The 19,508-nt window shown below is 37.3% G+C and overlaps 1 protein-coding gene across 22 annotated transcripts in view; it reads right to left on the bottom strand.

Annotated features, from left to right (window-relative positions):
- MAST2 (microtubule associated serine/threonine kinase 2) overlaps nucleotides 1-19,508 on the bottom strand; it is a 210,611-nt gene that overhangs the window by 53,761 nt on the left and 137,342 nt on the right. For all 22 annotated transcript variants that reach the window (XM_082687229.1, XM_082687216.1, XM_082687222.1 and 19 more), the window contains one exon: nucleotides 2,183-2,274. In XM_082687229.1, the coding sequence (XP_082543355.1) occupies nucleotides 2,183-2,274 (92 nt within the window). The remainder of the gene's footprint in view (nucleotides 1-2,182; nucleotides 2,275-19,508) is intronic.

The raw sequence follows: 19,508 nt of genomic DNA, 5'->3' as shown, positions 1-19,508 counted from the left end.
AAGATGTCCTTCTGTAGGTGAATGGGTTTATAAACTGTGGTACATCAGACAATGGAATATTATTACTCAGTGCTAAAAAGAAACAATTTATCAAGCCATGGTAAGACATAAAGGAATCTTAAGTGCAAATACTAAGTGAAATAAACCAATTTGAAAAGGCTACATACTGCATGATTCCAACTATATGAAATTCTGGAAAAGACAGAACTATGGAGACAATGAAAAGATTAGTGGATGCCAGGGGTTAGAGGTAGGAAGAGATGAAAAGGCAGAGCACAAGGAGTTTTCAGGGCAGTGAAACTATTCTGTATGAAGTTAAAATGATAGATACTTGTCACTGCACCTTTGTCAAAACCCACAGGATATACAACACCAAGAGTGGCCCCTAATATAAATTATGGACTTTGAGTGATAATGATGTACCAATGTAAGTTAATTGACTTCAACAAATGTACCACTCTGGTGCAGGATACCCCCACCCTGTGGTATGGGGATGGTGTATAGGGGAGCTCTTTCTACTTTCTGTTTAGTTTTGCTGTGAACCTAAAAACTGCTCTAAAATTTAAACAAAGTTTATAAATTAAAAAAAAAAAAAAAAAAAAAAAAACCAACAAACTAGGAAGGTTCTATTTCCAGAATGACTAAGTACCTACTAAACTGACCTTACTATAGTTATAATCTACTTATATATACTAAATATTTAATAACAGATTGACCTATATGGAATAAATAGCCTTTCAAATCAACAGACTTCATATTACTCAACAGAGCATGATGTGTGAGATCTGAGGATATAATCTAATGGAAAGTTTGATCTGCATGGAACAATCAGTGCTGCCTTTCTTAGCATCTAGGTTAGGTAAAGAGTCTACAGCCATGAATTGGGCTTTTAAGTTAATCCTTTTTCCCTAGGTCTGAAGCCCACCTGGATTTTCCGCAGTGATTGGGGAGAGATGAAGATGATGACAGGTAACATTTATGGAATATGAAGTATGTTATACATATTAATTCAAAGTTACAGTCCATAGCCCTAGGCAGGCTGAAAGACCAGATCATGTTCTCAATCAAAGTCCCTTGAATAGGGAAGATCTAGTCCTAAACTCCAACTGCTGGGAATCTAAATAGATAATCATCTCAGAAAGGAAGAGCCAGTAGTAACTAATGCCTAGTACAATTTCAGAATCGTCAATGCTTAGACAACTATTCCACATGCACCCTCATTTTCTCCCTCCAAAGACACAGTAAACTGTGAGCAAGGAGACAAACCCAAGTGAAAAAGATCTATCTTATTTGGCTTGATGATGAGCGGTTTCATTGCTTTGGTACTGTTTTACTGCCCAAAGATAGACAAGGTCCATGGCTTACCCACGCAGTAAGCTCTAAACAGCTTCCTATGGTTCCAAGCCTGTTCCATTTCCATTACACCTAGGTCTGGAACTCCCACTGTAAATAATGTAGCAGTCAACAGTGTAACAGTGCAGCAACCCCCTTAGCAAAGCTAAGGCCCCTTTGCTGGCCTCCTGGGATGCAAAAATACATGTCTAAACTAAAATATATGGCTAACTCAAATGAGGTCTTCTCCCTCTTAATTTTTCTATATTCCCCAGTCAGAGGCAAGTCAATCAGTCCTTATACTGTTTGGAGGAGCCCATATTCCAGATGGAGCAGAGTCTGAATATAGAGATCATTTGCTTCAATTACAATATGTGAAATCAATACCAACTTAAAATGAATATTCCTATCACTTTTGTTGATTCCTATTCTAACAGAGAAAATTATCAGAAGTCGCATGAGGCCGAAAACCATCCTTGTAAGGGCTGCCCCTTGGGTATGGTAGGACAACATTTAATAAAGCTCTTTTCACATGGCCCCAGATGGCTGGAGCCATAACACGCTCTCGATATACCAGAACAGACGCCATAGACCCAGGAAACAAACCCGGCCCTAAAACATGCACAAGGCCAAAAGGAATGTTGGCAGGTCGAGGCAAGAAACAACTAAGAGTCAAAAACAGACTGAACACATTCTCCCATAGAAAGCATGCCCATGAACTCTATATTCCTCAGTCAACTGAGTGAAGTAACAATGTAGTATGCTGAGCCTCACAAAGTGAGAAGTAGGAAAGAAATTAGGTGTCACTGGTCACTCTTTCCCCCACCTTTCTTAACCTTCAGGCACTCACCTGTGTGGCCATGGAGTGGTGAGTGTGGCCTTGGTAGTGTAGGTGATGTGTTAGAGGTCACAATCAAACTCTTGCGGTTACTTGTCCGACAACTGCAATGAAAACAGAAATGTCAGTTATAATAGGGTCCACCATGGGCTCAGAGAACTTAAATGGCTACTGAGGAACAAGAGTGACATCATTCCACGGACTGAGCATTATACTACTTCAAACTGAACTGAGGCAGCAAATTCTGTTTGCCCCAGAAAGACTTCATAATTTGTAGCATTCTGCCTTACAATTACTTTTGTCACTGTCTTGACTTTTTTTTTTTTTTAAGATTTTTATTTATTTGACAGACAGAGATCACAAGTAGGCAGAGAGGCAGGCAGAGAGAGAGAGGAGGAAGCAGGCTCTCCGAGGAGCAGACAGCCTGATGTGGGGCTCGATCCCAGGACCCTAGGATCATGACCCGAGCCGAAGGCAGAGGCTTTAACCCACTGAGCCACCCAGGTGCCCCTTGACTTTTATCTTGTATTGTCATTGTACTTTGTAATGTTTAGGTTTTACTTCCCAAGCAAATTCAAGGAGATCCTCTAAACAATCATGATTTAGTGGTATCTGAAGAAGAATGGTCATGGTAAATTTAGAAAACAAAATGCACAAATCATATTCTCATATTTCATACAAATTAATGTTCTTATCATAAAAATGAAACCATTAACTTAACCCATGAAATTTATTTTTAAAAAACTGCTTAATCAAGAATTAAGTAATACTTTCATTTCACCATAAATTGCAGAACAGGTGGGTTCTTTCTAAAAACTGTCTTCTTATAACAAGTTAATTAATGCCTGAGTCTTTTTGTTGTGGTTGGAGAAAACCAAATCATCATGAAAAGCCATTTCATGCTACACTTGCTAGTGAAAACGTGTATAAATGTATTTGAAAGGCATTAGGGATACTTGCCATTTATATTCATCCAAACAAATATTTACCAAACACCTACTTGACACCAGACACTGTTGTAGATGCTAGGGAAGCAATAGGAAACAAGAGAAAAGTCTCTGTCCTCAAACTGGAGTACTGCTATGAAGAAAGATAAAGAGAGGGATGGGGGGAGGAGGCGGAATGTTCAAGAAAAAGTAAAATGGGCGTCAGGAGGGGGAGAACGATAGGAAAAAGAGTAAGTTAGAAAGGGTATGGGGGTAGGTCACAGGCAGACTCTGTAGGTCTGGTAGACTGTCCTAAAGAACTACTGGAAATGTGACAGGAAATCACAGAAAGGATTGAGATCAATCTCAAGAATGAGATCATGATAAGAAATAATGAGCACTTTCCCCTAAGAAACCATCAGGAAAAATCTAATCCTATCTCACAGCCTTCATTACTCAGTCACCATCATATGTCCAAGCTTCTCGTTCTCCAATGTGAAACAGTCTCCCTTTATTCTCTGATCTTCCAACAAGAAAAGCTTGCAGTGTGTCTCCATGAACTCATTCTGTCATCAGCAAACTGCCTATATTCTCAACTTCTTTGCTCAACATTCATTTTAAATTCTAGTTCTAACTGAAACCTTGCTTAAACCCCATCATAACCACACACAAAGGACACCACAGTCCTGGTGAAATCCCAACCATTTTAAACCCAACTTTCCATCTATTTTACAACTGCACTCAGGCAGCTGAAGGGTGACTAAAGAAAAACCCCAAATCATGCTGGCTAGTGTCTCTTTATATTTAAGATGATAAATATCAAGTGGGTCTTCTTAACCATACTGCAGTTACCTGGACAATGTGTGCTCACTCTCTCTCCAAGACAACTAACTCTCATCTTCTCTCCAAACTTCCAGCACTCCTTCCCCAAATCTCACACTCATCTGCTGACTTTGCCTTTTATTCAACTGGGGGTAAAAAGCAACAACACAGAAATGCTTCATATTCTTGCTATACAAGTCTATTAGCCTAAATTTGTATCCATATACTCTAGTTTCCTATCTACAACAGCAGAAGGAAACACCATGCTCCTGTCAAAGGCAACTCCTCTGACTTTCCTCTTTAAAGTCTCCACCTACACTGCCCTCCCTCTCCTCTGCCATGAATTTCTACTTCCTACTAAATCATTCTCATCATCGTAAAAACATGTCATTTCTTCCATCACACAAAAATAAAAACAAAATCTTTCCTAGGCCTCCCTGGCTTGTGCAGTTCTTTGCTCCTGTCTTTAGGAAAGATTCCATGTGGGGGGTTTACACTTGTCATCTTCACACCTCCATTTCCTATTCTCTCTTCAGGCCACTTGAGTCAATCATCCCCATTCTTCCATTGAAATCACTGCTGTCAAAATCACCAGTGACCTTGATCCTCATCTTATGTAACCTCTCAACATCATTTAATTTTAACTCCCTCTTTTAAAAACTTTTTAAATTGGAATTTAATTTATAGTCAACAAAATATACAGATCTTAAGTGTTCTGTTCATGAGATAATTATATATATCCATATAACAACATCCAAAACAAAAGACAACAATTCTATTACCCCAGAAAGTTCTCATGTGTCCCTTTCCAGTCAAACTCTTGTCTCCCAATCAGTTTCTTCTAACATATGGCATTATTTTTGTTTTACTGGATTTCCTATAAGTAGAATTGCACACTATGTATTTTTGTGTGGGCTTGCTTTTTGTTCAACCTAATATCTGTGTAACTCTTCCTGAGACACTTTTCTTTCTTTAGTTTCTAGGACATGATGATTTCCTGGTCTTCCTATCTCACTAGTTGCTCATCTTTTATTCTCCTTTGCTAGCTCCTTCTCTTCCTGACCACTAAATCATTTAGTACTCAGGGGCTCAGATCTGAAATATCGTTTTTCTCTCCCTACACTCACTCCCTAAATTATTTTTTTTCCCTCCAGTTTCATAGTTTTTGAGAGAGAGAGAGAGAGAGAGTGTACATGAGTAGGGAATTGGGGGAAAAGGGCAAGGAAGAGAGGAGGAATCTTAAGCAGGCTCCATACCCAGCATGGAGTCCGATGAAGTGCTCGATCTCACAACGCTGAGATTATGACCTGAGCCAAAATCAAGAGTCAGATGCTTAACCAACTGAGCCACCCAGGCACCCCTCCAGTTTCATAGTTTTAAATCTTTGATGTTAATTAACAATACCTAGCATCTTATTGCTAATACTGTGCTCTCTCCTGAGAGTGCAAGACTCATTTATTTAAGTGCCTACTTGACATCTCCAACTGGATGTCTTAAAAGGCATCTCAAATTAACATTTCTAAAACAGAGGTCTTGAAGTTCCCTCGAAAATCTGCTACTCCTCCCTAAGTTGTACTATCTCACTGCAGGGTACCACCATTCATCCAGATGCTCAGGCAAAAACCTATGAATCATTGTTCATTCTCTTTTCTTCACACCCTCATCCAAAACAACTAGCAAGTTCTGTGGAATTATACCTTAAAAATATACCCTGAGTGCAAGCCATTCTCATTACCTTCGATACTACCTCAACTCCAGTTCAAGTCTATAAAAGATTTCTGAAGGATCTTCCTTCCACTTTGATTCTTCCTGCCCACCCCCAGCTCCTAGCAGTCTATTCTTCACCTATCAGCCACAGTAATATTTTAAAAATCATAGATGAAATCATGTGAATTCCCCTTTTAAAAACTCCAATGGTGGAGCACCAGTTAAGTGCCTGTCTCTTGATTTCAACTTAGGTCATGATCTCAGGGTCCTGGGAGCAAGCCCTACATTAGGCTCCATACTCAGCAGGGAGTCTGCAGGAGATTCTCTATCCCCCTCCTTCCATTCCTCCCCCACTCACATATATGTGTGTGCGTGCTCTCTCTCTCTCAAAAAACAAACAAACAAACAAACAAACAAAAACCCTCCAATGGCTTCCCATCCCATTTGCAATATAATTCAAATTCCTCACCATGGCCATTCAAATTAACCCTACTATAAAGGTTTGTTGTTGTTTTATGTTAAGGATCTCAAGTAAGATTTTGTCTTTTGGATCTTCTTAAAAAGAAACATACCTATGTTTATTCAGCCCCCTGTTCTAAGGGCAAATAGGATACAAATATTGTCAATAGGCCCTTCAGTTTTGAACATTAGAAATTTTACAAAACATACATATGAAATTATATTGACCTTTGGCGAGCTTACCCAGATCAAAAGAATCCTGAGTCAAAGATACCTCAGAGACTTCTGCACTTCAGGTCACCCTACTCCCTTAATAATTAATGCACTCTCCTCCTGGACTTACCCAATTATACCAAATTTTTAGAAAGCATGAGTTCAAATAAGGATTTGTATGGATGCTCCTTTATTCTTCCAAACAGGCTAATGTCTCTCTTTTCTTTGCACTCTTATAGCACTTGTAGCTTATCCGACACTCAGTGTTAAGTGTTACTGTGGTACAGTAGAAAGAGACAGGGCTTTGCAGTTAGAAGATCTGAGTTTGAAACTGGCTGTTTGACCTTGAACAAGCCTCATAAATTCTCATGCTCTGGTGTTCTCAATTATAAAATGAAGGTAATATAAACCTTATGTGTCATTCTGGACTCCTCTCTTTCGACCCACCATAAATTTTGTATATCGACCCATCATAAATTTTGTTGGCCTTCACATCAAAATATATCCAAAGCTGATCATTTTTTCACTTCTTTTACCACTACCACCTTGGATCAAGCCACTTATCTGAATTAAGTAAACTAGCTTCCTTGTTTGTAGTCCTGCTTCCACTTTTGTTCCCATGGAATCTGTTCTCAACAAAACAGCCTTTAAAATATAATTCAGAAAATACTTCTACTTCCAATCATGATAGAGTAACAAATAATGTAATTACCCTCTCATATAATAAACTAGACCAAAAAAATGAAACAATTTTCAGACCCTGGACAAATAGTAATCCAGGACAGTGATCATTAAGGGAAGGGGAACAATGAATACTGTATGCTGAAAAAAATAAATTAATTTAAAAAAAAAAGAGAGAGAGAGAAGGGGAACAAACAATGTGAGTACTATGATTACCCAAGCTTACTATCTGAAAAAACTTCCCAGCAACAGTGCAGGGAGGAGGTTCCTGCACAGAGCCTGGTAGTCTCGAGTTGAAAAAGCTACCCAAGAAAAGGAGGTGAAAATTCCTCAGTGTACACATAGGGTCAGAAATAGTTTGTACTCTGAGCACTCAGAAGATGAAAATCTGGTTATTCATGGGACAGCAGAAAGAAAATATTAGTCCCAAATGCTACTCTGGTCCTACCTAACAAAGCTTAAGAGTAATCCTGAAAAAGATCAAACTATTTCCAAGTGACTTAACTGTATCTCAGTTAAGGCTCAAAAATATTCAAAGGAATAAAAATGACATATCTGATAAAGGGTTAGTACCCAAAATATATAAAGAACTCATAAAACCCAACACCCTAAAAAAACAAGTTACCCAGTTTAAAAATGGGCAGAGGGGGCGCCTGGGTGGCTCAGTGGGTTAAAGACTTTGCCTTAGGCTCAGGTCATGATCTCAGGGTCCTGGGATCGGGCCCCACATCGGGCTCTCTGCTCAGCAGGAGGCCTGCTTCCTCCTCTCTCTCTGCCTGCCTCTCTGCCTACTTGTGATCTCTGTCAAATAAATAAAATCTTAAAAAAAAAAAAGGGCAGAGGACACAAATAGACATTTTTCCAAAAAGACCTACAGATGGCCAACAAACACATGAAATGAAAAGATGTTCAACATCACTCATCATCAGGAAAATACAAATCAAAACCACGATGAGATACCACCTCACACCTGTCAGAATAGCTAAAATTAACAACACAAGAAACAACAGGTGTTGGTGAGGATACGGAGAAAGGAGAACCCTCACACTGTTTATTGGTAGGAATACAAACTGGTGCAGCCACTCTGGAAAACAGTATGGAGGTTCCTCAAAAAGTTAAAAATAGATCTACCCTGGGGGGCACCTGGGTGGCTCAGTGGGTTAAGCCTCTGCCTTCAGCTCATGTCAAGGTCTCAGGATCCTGGGAGGGCTCTCTGCTCAGCAGGGAGCCTGCTTCCCTCTCTCTCTGCTGCCTCTGCCTACTCATGCGCTCTCTCGCTCTGTCAATAAATAAAATCTTAAAAAAAGAACTACCTTGGGATACAGCAATTGCTCTACTAAGTATTTACCCAAAGGATACAAAAATGCTGATTCAAAGGGATACATGCATGCTGATGTTTATAGCAGCACCATCAACAACAGCCAAAGTATGGAAAGAGCCCGAATGTCCACTGACAGATGAATGTATAAAGAAGAGGTGGTATATATGCACAATGGAATATTACTCAGCCATAAAAAACAATGAACTCTTGATATTTGAGATGCTGTGGATAGAGCTAAAGAGTATTATGCTAAGCAAATAAGTCAGTCAGAGAAGGACAAATACCACATGAGTATACTCATATGTGGGATTTAGAAACAAAACAAATGAACACAGACGGAAAAGGAAGAAAAAGAGATGATAACCAAGAAACAGACTCTTAACTATAGGGAACAAACTGATGGTTACTAGAGGGGAGGTGGGTGGTGGGGAGATAAGTTAAATATGTGATGGGGACTAAGGAGAGCACTTGTTGTGATGGGCACCAGATGTATACAAGTCTTGAATCACTAAATCCTACACCTAAACTAATATTACTCTGTATGTTAATTAATTTAATTTAAAAAGGAATAAAAATATTAACATATAACAAATCCACACTGTTTCGTATGTAATAAAAAATCACTAGGCATGGGAAAAAGCAGGCAAATAGGACCCATAATGAATGGGAAATCAATAGATGCAGAAATGATAGAGATGATAGAATTAACAGAACACTAAAATGGTTACTATAACTATATTCCATATTTTCAATAAGCTACAGGAAAGTATTGGCATGTGAAGGAGAGATTTATGAATATTCACGATATTTAAAAAACACAAATAACATTTCTAGAGAATAAGAATCTCAGATGAAAATTAAACTGGATGGCGTTAACAGAGATGAGGCACTGCAGAAGATCAGTGAACCCAGACATAGCAAGAGAAGCTAAGCAAAATGAAACAGAAAAGAAAATGTTTAAAACTGGAAACAGCAACAGCAAGCAGTGAGACAACTTCAAGCAGACTAAACGTGTAATTAGAGTCCCTAAAAGGAAGGGAGGGACCAAAAAAATATTTGAAGAACTAACTGCTAAAAAATTTCCAAATTAATGATAACTATAAACTCACAGATCCAAGAAACTCAATGGACCCCAAGGACAAGAAACATGAAGAAAAATATGCCAAAGTACATAATAATCAAATTACTTATAATCAGTGATAAAATCTTTTTTTTAATTTTTTTAAAAGATTTTATTTATTTATCAGAGAGAGAGAGGGGGAGAGAGCGAGCACAGGCAGACAGAATGGCAGGCAGAAGCAGAGGGAGAAGCAGGCTCCCTGCTGAGCAAGGAGCCTGATGTGGGACTTGATTCCAGGACGCTGGGATCATGACCTGAGCCGAAGGCAGCTGCTTAACCAACTGAGCCACCCAGGCGTCCCTCAGTGATAAAATTTTAATAGCACCACATATAAAGATTATCTAAACACAAAGAAGAACAAAGGTATCAATGACAATAGACTTCTCATTGGAAAAAGATGCAACCCAGAAGATAGAAAAGACATGTCTTAAAATATTGAACACCAAACTCAATACCAAGTGAAAATATCTCTCAAAAAGGCAGCCAAAATAATGACTTTTTAACACAAAGAGAAGCTGAAATAATTCATTACCAACAGACCTGCATTAAGGCCTTCAGGCAAAAGGACATGATACCAGATAGAAATCTGGATCTACACAGAGTAAAGAAAAGCACCAGAAATGGTGAATATATGGGCAAATATAAATCTTGATTTTTATTTTTAAAATCACTTTAAAAGATAATTGAGTTTTAAAGGAAATATAATAATTTGCTGTGGACTTTACAAGTCTATGTAGATATAAAATGGGGGACAGCCACAGCACAAAGCTTTGGAGAGAAGAATGGAAGTACAACACTGTGAGGCTCTTACATTAAATGTGAAGTGATATAGTATTACTTGAAGGTAAACCGTAATGAGTTAAAATTTTATACTATACAAACTAATGCAGCTACTAAAAAAAGGTATAGTTAATAAGCCAACAAAGGAAATAAAATGGAACCATAAAACATACACAATCCAAAAAAAAAAAAGGCAAAAAAAAAGAAGAAAGGGAAAACAAGTACAGATGGGCAAAACAGAAAACAAATAGTAAGATAACAGATTTAAGCCAATTACACCAATAATCACATAAAATATAAATGTTCTCAAAACATAATCAAATTACAGCAGAGACTTTCAGATTGAACAAAATAGCAGAGCCAAACTATATGCTGTTTATTATTTGTGACAGCCAGAAACTAGAGACCACCTCAAATATCCACCGACATGAACAATCAGTAATAATATATCTATACACTGGACAACTACTCTGTAATAAAAAGGAATGAAATACTAAGTCAAACAATGGATGAACTGCAAAATAATTATGATGAAAGCAAGAAGCCAGACATAAAAGAGTACACACTGAATGATTCCATTTATATTAAATTTAAGAAAATGCTCACTAACCTACAGTGATAGCAGATTAGTGGTTGCCTGACCAGAGGCAGGAGAGGGATCATACAGAGGCATGAGGAAATTTGGGGGACTTCTAGATATGTTTATCTTGACTGTCATGATGGTTTCACAGATGCATGCATATATCAAAACCCATCAAATTTTATGTTTTAAACATGTACAATCTATTATGCTTCGATCATACTTCAATAAAAACAATAAAAAATATTTTTTAATGTAAGTAATATCAAAGTCACTCTTCTGCTTAAAATTCTCCCTGTCTACAACAAAAACTAAGGATGATGACTAACATAATAAAAAAAAAAAAATTTAAAAAGGAAATGTAAAATTTTGAAAAAAAAATAAAATAAAATTCTCCCTGTCTCATTGAGAATGAGTCAATATTCTTACAGTGGCCTACAAGGCTTTACATGGTCTGGATTACATTTCCTCTTTCCCTCTTACTCTACTCCAGATACATGGGCTTCCTTCCTTCTCTTAGAGTAGGCCCAGCATGCCACTGCCTCAGAGCCTTTACAAATGGTATTTCCTTTGCTCTGTTTCCCCAGATAGCCTCACGGTTTGCTCCCGCACCTCCTTAAGGTTTTTGTTCAAGTGCGGTCTTCTCCATGAATTTGCTCCTAATCATGCTATTTAAAATGTAACTCCCCCCCACAAAACTCCCTGGCTTACTTCCCCATGTATTTTTCTCAAGAGAACTTATCACTATCTAACATACTACATATTTTGCAAATTCATTTTGTTTGATGTCTCTCTTCCCATTAAAATCTAAGCTCCATGAGGCCAGAAGCCTGTGCATGCTTTGCTTACTGCTGTATTCCTTAGTTCCTAGAACACTGCCTGGCACATGAAAGGCTCTCAAAAAATATTTGTTAAATGAATGAATGAATGGATGAATGGATTTGTCATAAGGATTAAATTAAGAGAGGATACCTGTATACCTTGCCTGTGTAAGGTATATCAAACCATTGTGTTTAAACTCCTTGTGTAAGAAAATGAAGATCTCTTGACACCACAGGAACAGATAATTGATCCTAATTTCATTTGCCATGATCTTATTTAAAATTTAAAACAAAATCCAAAACGCTAAAGATCATATTTCCAGGTCACATGCCTTTTTATGAAGGTACACATAATCTCAACTGGCAAATCTGCAACAGCTGCCAGGGGAAAAAAAGGTCAGACACCCTGGTACAGACACCATGACTCAGCTGGGCTCCGAAACAAGGAACTGACTAATTTTTCCATTTCAACAGACTCTGGCCATTTCCCCTGTATCCTAGAAGATAAAGATCAGGTCTTAATTCCTTCATCCCACTAAGATCAAAGTACTGGATGTTTACAGAGTCAGCCACATTAACTCTCAGCTGACTGGAGGAAACCTAGAAGTCCTCTGAGCTGATTCTCTGATGCCTGTTGCAAGAACTGGGTTAAATCAGACTGCTGGTTAATACCATCCCAGTCACTTGGTCACTTGGAGCAAGACCTGGCATTTCACTTTCCTATATGCTTCACCATAGTCATCTTGGTGGATAGTGGCAGCAACGACTAAAGCACCCTGTGCAATCTCTGTGATACTGTCACATTGTGGCCGTATTTAGAGAAATCCCAGCCTTCAAAAATGCTTCTTTCCATCAACTAGCAGGTATGCAAATCTGCCCCTGCTCCCTCCCTGCAGGAGCTGCTGTAAACTCATTTAGCAGGTCTCCTTCCCAGTCTGAAGCAATACCTCTCCAATCTGCAAATCCCTCAAGTCCAGCTGCTCTGAGAAACTTGAGAACTCAGTACTTGGCTAACAAGTGGCTACTTCCATTCAAAATTCAGGGTGAGGAAAAAACCACTTCTGGTTCATTAAGAGTGATCAATAAAATACAGAAGAAACTGGGATCACTTAAGATCAAGGACTTTCAAATGTTATTTCAGAGTAACAACCATGACAATGTCCCTGTGAAGACTAAGAAGCTAAACTTCAAATTCATTCTTTGAGGTTAGCATTACAGATACCAAAACTAGGTAAACACTCTCTCAAATAAATAAAATAAAACACTACAAAAAAAGAAAGCTACAGGCCAATATCTCTAATGAACACAGATGCAAAAATTCTCAACAAAATATTAGCTAATCAAATACAACAATATATTTAAAAAATCCACCCATCACAATCAAGTGGGATTTATTCCTGGGATATAAGGGTGAGTGAATATTTGCAAACCAATCAATGGTTATCACTTCAATAAGAGAAAGGACAAAAGTCACATAATCATTTCAATAAATGCAGAAAAGGCATTTTTGTCAGTACAATTTCCATTCATGAAAAAAACCTCAACAAAGTAGGTTTAGAGGGAATATACCTCAACATAATAAAGGCCATATATGAAAACCCACAGAAAAACAGCATACTCAATGGGGAGAAACAGAGCTTTCCCCCTAAGGTCACGAAGAAGACAAGGATGTGCACTCTCACCACTTTTACTCAACATAGTACTGGAAGTCCTAGCCACAGCAATCAGACAAGAAATAAAAGGCACCCAAATTGGTAAGGAAAAAGTAAAACTTTCACTATTTGCAGATGACATGACACTGTATACAGAAAACCTGAAATACTCCACCAAAAAACTGCTAGAATGGATAAATGAATTCAGTAAAGTCACAGGATATAAAAATCAATATACAGAAATCTATTGCCTTTCTAGACATCAATGATGAAGTAGCAGAAAGAGAAATTAAGAAAATAACCCCATTTGAATTGCCAAATTCCAAAAAGAATAAAATACCTAGGAATGAATGTAATAAAGGAGGTGAAGGACCTGTATTCTAAAAACCATAAAACACTGATGAAAGAAATTGAAGATGACACAAACAAATATAAAGAAATTACATTCTCAAGTTGGGAGAAAATACTGATAAAGTGTTGATACTACCAAAAGCAATCTACAGATTTAATGCAACAGGGGCACCCAGCTATCTCAGTCAGAGCACGTGACTCTTTGTCTCGGGGCTTCGAGTTAGAGCCCCAAGGTGGGTATGGAGATTACTTTAAAAATATAAAATCTTAGGGGCACCTGGGTAGCTCAGCTGGTTAAGTGTCTGTCTTCAGCTCAGGTCATCCAGGGTCCTGGGATGGAGCCCTGGGTTGGGTCCGGCTCCCTGCTCAGGGAGGAGTCTGCTTTTCTACCGGTCCTTGTCCCTGCTCATGCTCACGCTCTCTCTGTTTCTCTCTCTCAAATAAAGTAAAATCTTAAAAAAAATTTTTTTTAATTAAAAAAAAAATTAAAATAAAATCTAAAAAACAAAACTAAACAAAACAAAACAGCATTTTTCATAGAACTAGAAGAAATAATCTGAAAATTTGTGTGGAAACACATGCAAAAAAGACCCTGAATAGCCAAAGCAATCATGAAAAAGAGGAACAAAACTGCAAGTACCACAATCCCAGATTTCAAGATATAATACAAAGCTGTAGTAATCCTAACAGTATAGTACTGGCACAAAAATAGACACATAGATCAATGGAACAGAATAGAGAGCCCAAAAATAGACCCTCAACTCTATGGTCAACTAATCTTCGATAAAGCAGGAAAGAATGTCCAATGGAAAAAAAACAGTTTCTTCAATAAATGGTGTTGGGAAAATTGGACAGCCACATGCAGAAAAATGAAATTGGACCTTTTCCTTACACCACACACGAAAATAGACTCAAAATGGATGAAAGACCTCAATGTGAGAAAGGAATCCACCAAAATCCTTGAGGAGAACACAGGCAGCAACCTCTTCGACCTCAGCCACAGCAACATCTTCCTAGGAACATCACCAAAGGCAAGGGAGGCAAGGGCAAAAATGAACTATTGGGATTTTATCAAGATCAAAAGTATTTGCACAGCAAAGGAAACAGTTAACAAAACCGAAAGACAACTGACAGAATGGGAGAAGATATTTGCAAACAACATATCAGATAAAGGGCTAGTGTCCAAAATCTATAAAGAACTTAGCAAACTCAACACCCAAAGAACAAATAATCCAATCAAGAAATGGGCAGAGGACATGAACAGACATTTCTGCAAAGAAGACATCCAGATGGCCAAGAGACACATGAAAAAATGCTCCATATCACTCGGCATCAAGGGAAATACAAATTAAAACCACAATGCGATATCACCTCACACCAGTCAGAATGGCTAAAATTATCAAGTCAGGAAATGACAGATGCTGGCGAGGATACGGAGAGAGGGGAACCCTCCTACATTGTTGGTGGGAATGCAAGCTGGTGCAACCACTCTGGAAAACAGCATGGAAGTTCCTCAAAATGTTGAAAATAGAACTACCCTATGACCCAGCAATTGCACTACTGGGTATTTACCCTAAAGATACAAACGTAGTGATCCGAAGGGGCACATGCACCCGAATGTTTATAGCAGCAATGTCCACAAAAGCCAAACTATGGAAAGAACCTAGATGTCCATCAACAGATGAATGGATCAAGAAGATGTGGTATATATACACAACGGAATACTATGCAGCCATCAAAAGAAATGAAATCTTGCCCTTTGCGACGACGTGGATGGAACTAGAGGGTATCATGCTTAGCGAAATAAGTCAAGCAGAGAAAGACAACTATCATATGATCTCCCTGATATGAGGATGTGGAGATGCAACAGGGGGGGTTAAGGGGGTAGGAGAAGAATAAATAAAACAAAAAAAAAAGAATAAAAAAAAAAAAGAATAAATAAAACAAGATGGGATTGGGAGGGAGACAAACCATAAGTGACTCTTAATCCCACAAAACAAACTGAGGGTTGCTGGGGGTTGGGGGAAGGGGGGTTGGTTTATGGACATTGGGGAGGGTATGTGCTATGGTGAGTGCTGTGAAGTGTGTAAACCTGGTGATTCACATACCTGTACCCCGGGAGATAAAAATATATTATATGTTTATAAAAAATAAAAAATTATAAAAATAATAGACACATAGAGGGCATGGAACACAACAGAGAGCCCAGAAATAGACCCATGATTATATGGCAAATTAGTCTTTAACAAAGAAGCAAGATTATGCAATGGGAAAAAGTCTCTTCAACAAATGGTATTGGGAAAACTAGACAGCTACATAAAAAAGAAAGAACCTGGACCACTCTCTTACACCATACACAAAAATAAAATCAAAATGGATTAATCATTTGATCATTTGGTCATCCCAGTAAATGGGAGAACTGAAACCATAAATATCTTGGAAGAGAGCATAGGTATTACTCTGACATCAGCTATGGCAACGTTTTTCTAGACACGTCTCCTGAGGAAAGGGAAACAAAAGCCCCCCCCCAACAAAACCCTAAGGGTACTACAAAAACAAAACAAAACAAAACAAAAAAAAAAAACCTTCTGCACAGCAAAGGAAACCATTAACAAAACTAAAAGACTATATTATTTGCAAATAATATATGCACTAGGGGGCTAATATCCAAAATATATATAGAACTAATACAACTCAAAAACACAAATATATACAGTTTAAAAATGGGCAGAAGACATAAACAGACTTTCTCCAAAGAAGACATACAGATGGCCAACAGACACATGAAAAGTTGTTCAACATCACTCAACATTAGGGAAATGCAAATCGGAACTACAATATTGCCTCACACCTGTCAGAATGACTAAATCAAAAACACAAGAAACAACAAGTGTTGGTGAGGATGTGGAGAAAAAGGAACACTCATTCACTATTGGTGGGAATGCAAACTGGTACAGCCACTGTCGAAAACAGTATGGAGGTTCCTTGAAAAATCAAAAATAGAATTACTATATGATCTAATAATTCCACTACTGGGTATCTACCCAGAGAGTACAAAAACACTAATTCGAAAAGCTACAGGTATCTCTAAGTTTATTGCAGCATTATTTACAATAGCCAATATATGAAAACAACCCAAGTGTCCATCAATAGATGAATGGATAAAGAAGATGTGGTATATATATGCAATGGAGTATTACTCAACCATCAAAAAGAAGGAAATCTTGCCACTTGCAACAGTATGGATGGACCTATAGGGTAAAATCCTAAGTGAAATAGAGAAAGACAAATGACAGATGATTTCACTCATATGAAACAGAACAACTGAACTTTAAGAAACAGAATTTTAAGAAACAGAACAACTGAACAAATAACAAAAGAGACTAGAAATACCAGAATCTTAACTATAAAGAACAAGCTGATAATTACCAGAGCAGAAGAGAGTGGTGGGATGGATGAAATAGCTGAAGAGGATTAAGAGTATACTTTATCAGCGTTAAGCATGGAGTAATAGAATTGTTGAATCACTGTTTCAATAGCTTTCTAACTATTCTCCCTTGTTTACTCTTGTCTTCTCAACACAAGTAATCATAATCATCTTTTAAAAACACAAATCAGATTATTTTACTATGCCCAAAACCTTCCAAAGCCGAATTTAACATAAAAGCTATTAGCTACACCAGTCATTGCACTAATTCTTCTACCTGAAATGCCCTTTCCTCAGTAATACAATGGCAAAAAACCCCTTACCTCTTTCAAGACCTTACTAAAAAGTGACTTACCCATTTCCCTGTATGATACTGCAACCTGTTCTCCTGTAATCTACCTTACTCTATCTTTTTCTTTTCTTCTCTTTTCCTTCATTTCTCTCTCTCTCTCTCTCTCTTTTTGATGGAAGCCCTTCTTGGATTAACCAAGTATTTTTTAACCCCTCCTTCATTGATTTGGAAATTATACATTGTTTTATATTTTTAAGTTATTATTATAAATATTAAAATATTAAAAATATTAAAATATTATTAAAGTTTTAATAAGTACTCCTATCTTAATAAAGTCTAAGATTAGCTAGCATCTCAATCCTTCCAAACAAAATTAAAAGATCTTAACTCCAATTCTCCCCCATCCCCTTTCAACTTATATGTTATTTGGTCCAGTATTTCAGGTCTAGTTTGCTGTTATATTGCCAAATTAATAATTATTACTGTTCTATGCAAGAATTGCTTGCTTAAATTTACTCATAGATTTTCCAATTCCTTTGCTCAGCATTTCCTCTTGGATCTCACATCTTTCTTCTTTTCTTAGCAATGATTTCAGTCAGAATTTGATAGTGATAAAAAACTTCTCGATTTTGATGTTTGCCTGAAAGTGTTTTTATTTTGCTCAATAACTTCCAAGGAAAATAAAGTAGGTATAGAATCTTACAACCTCTTACTGAGAGTGACTTTTTTCACAGTATCTTAAAGATATTGTCCCATTGTTTTATGGCTCCTGTTATTGATGTTAAGAAGCTTGTTTTTAGGATTAGTACTCCTTTGTAGTTAATTTTTCTTTTTTCTCTAGTTTTTTTTTTTAACCGCTTAGCTTTGTTTTTTAGATATAATTCACATAACATAGAATTCACCTTTTTAAAATATGTAATTCAGGATTTTTTAGTATACATGCAAAGCTGTGCGACCATCACCACTAACTCCAGAACGCTTTCATTACCCCCAAAAGAACTCCTGTAACCATAAATAGTCACTCCCATCCTCCCTTCCTCCCCCACCTCCCTTACCAGGCAACCACCAATGTACTTTCTATCTCTATGGATTCAGCTATTCTGGATATTTCATAGAAACGGAATAATACATTAGGTGGTCTTTTGTGTCTGGTTTCTTTCAGTTAGCATCAATATTATCCAGATTTACCCACATTGCGGCTTTTATCAGTACTTCATTTCTTTTTATGCCTAAATTATATTCCATTGAGTAAATACGCCACATTTTATTTATCTATTCATAAATTGATGGACACTTGGGTTGTTTCTATTTTAGGGCTATTTTAAATAATATTGCTATGAACATTTGTGTATTTGTGTGTATATCTGTTTCCAATTCTCTTGGGTGGGCTTCCTTACTGAATTCATTTGTTCTTTTAGCTTTTGTGGATTCTTGAGGGTTTTCTAGCTCCTTTGAAACCTCTGTTTTTATGGTTCTGCAATTTTACTGCAATGTATCTAGATGGAGATTTATTTCTGCCTATTGTACATCATGATGTTATTTTATTTCTAATCAGTTTTGGAAGGTCTCAATCATTACCTCTATAAATATTGTTTTTCCCCCCATTTCTCTGTATTCTGTTGGAGATTCTTATTTTATCTTCCATACTTCTTACCTCCCATTCATTCTTTGTATCTTTCCATCTCTGTGCTGCACTCTAGATAAAATTTTACTAACTTTGTCTGCAGCTTTACTACGTAACCTGTTAATTTTTCAAATTTAATGACACAACATATTTAATTTCTTGAATTCTAATTTACGTTTTCCCCAAATATGCCTGGTCTTTTTTACTAAATATGTCTTGGAGTGGAAAACCACTTACTGTACTAATGGACATCAAAAGTAAGCTGGGGTGGCAATCCTTATACAGACAAATTAGATTTTAAAACAAAGACGATAGTAAGAGATGAGGAAGGACACTATACTATACTTAAAGGGTCTATCCAACAAGCAGATCTAACAATTGTAAATATTTATGCCCCTAACATGGGAGCAGCCAATTAATAACAAAATCAAAGAAACACATCCACAATTATACAATATAATAGTAGGGAGTAGTAGTAGTAGTAGTAGTAGTAGTAGTAGTAGTAGTAGTAACTGAAATGGACAGATCATCTAAGCAAAAGATCAACAAGGAAATAAGGACT

Source organism: Mustela nivalis, assembly GCF_964662115.1.
Source record: "Mustela nivalis genome assembly, chromosome: 10".
NCBI lineage: Eukaryota > Metazoa > Chordata > Mammalia > Carnivora > Mustelidae > Mustela > Mustela nivalis.
Note: the sequence above shows the minus strand (reverse complement) of the source record. Positions and strands in the feature narration are given on the sequence as shown.